We start from the raw sequence: 310 nt of genomic DNA, 5'->3' as shown, positions 1-310 counted from the left end.
TTGGATTGATTGTTGTTATTAGTAATCTGAACAACACCTATTCACAACAAAAGCGAAACACGTCACTCATCTAGTACTGATCGTACTCCAAACGAGCAATACTCACAAAACTGAAGCTGCGGGATGAGGACATGGAAGCAGGGGTTCTCTCCTCCTCAATCGGTTCCATGGGTTCGTCTCCGTTAAGCGGCAGAACCATTGGCTGGGGGGTGTAGCTGCAAGGGGACACGTCGGCGGCGGCCGCGGCCTCCTCGCCGTCCGAGCCTGACTCAGACTGCTCGTCCAGGCGCTGTTCCTCCTGCGGGGAAGG

At 54.8% G+C, this 310-nt stretch overlaps 1 protein-coding gene across 1 annotated transcript in view; it reads right to left on the bottom strand.

The window, feature by feature from the left end:
• The window catches only part of LOC119588965 (cGMP-inhibited 3',5'-cyclic phosphodiesterase A-like), a 64,821-nt gene that overhangs the window by 299 nt on the left and 64,212 nt on the right, over positions 1 to 310 (bottom strand). The window contains exon 17 of the mRNA XM_037937572.1: positions 107 to 298. Coding sequence (XP_037793500.1) covers positions 107 to 298 — 192 coding nt within the window. The remainder of the gene's footprint in view (positions 1 to 106; positions 299 to 310) is intronic.

This window comes from Penaeus monodon, chromosome 24 (genome assembly GCF_015228065.2).
Source record: "Penaeus monodon isolate SGIC_2016 chromosome 24, NSTDA_Pmon_1, whole genome shotgun sequence".
Lineage (NCBI taxonomy): Eukaryota > Metazoa > Arthropoda > Malacostraca > Decapoda > Penaeidae > Penaeus > Penaeus monodon.
The sequence above is the reverse complement of the archived record's forward strand: the minus strand, read 5'-3'. Positions and strand labels throughout refer to the sequence as shown.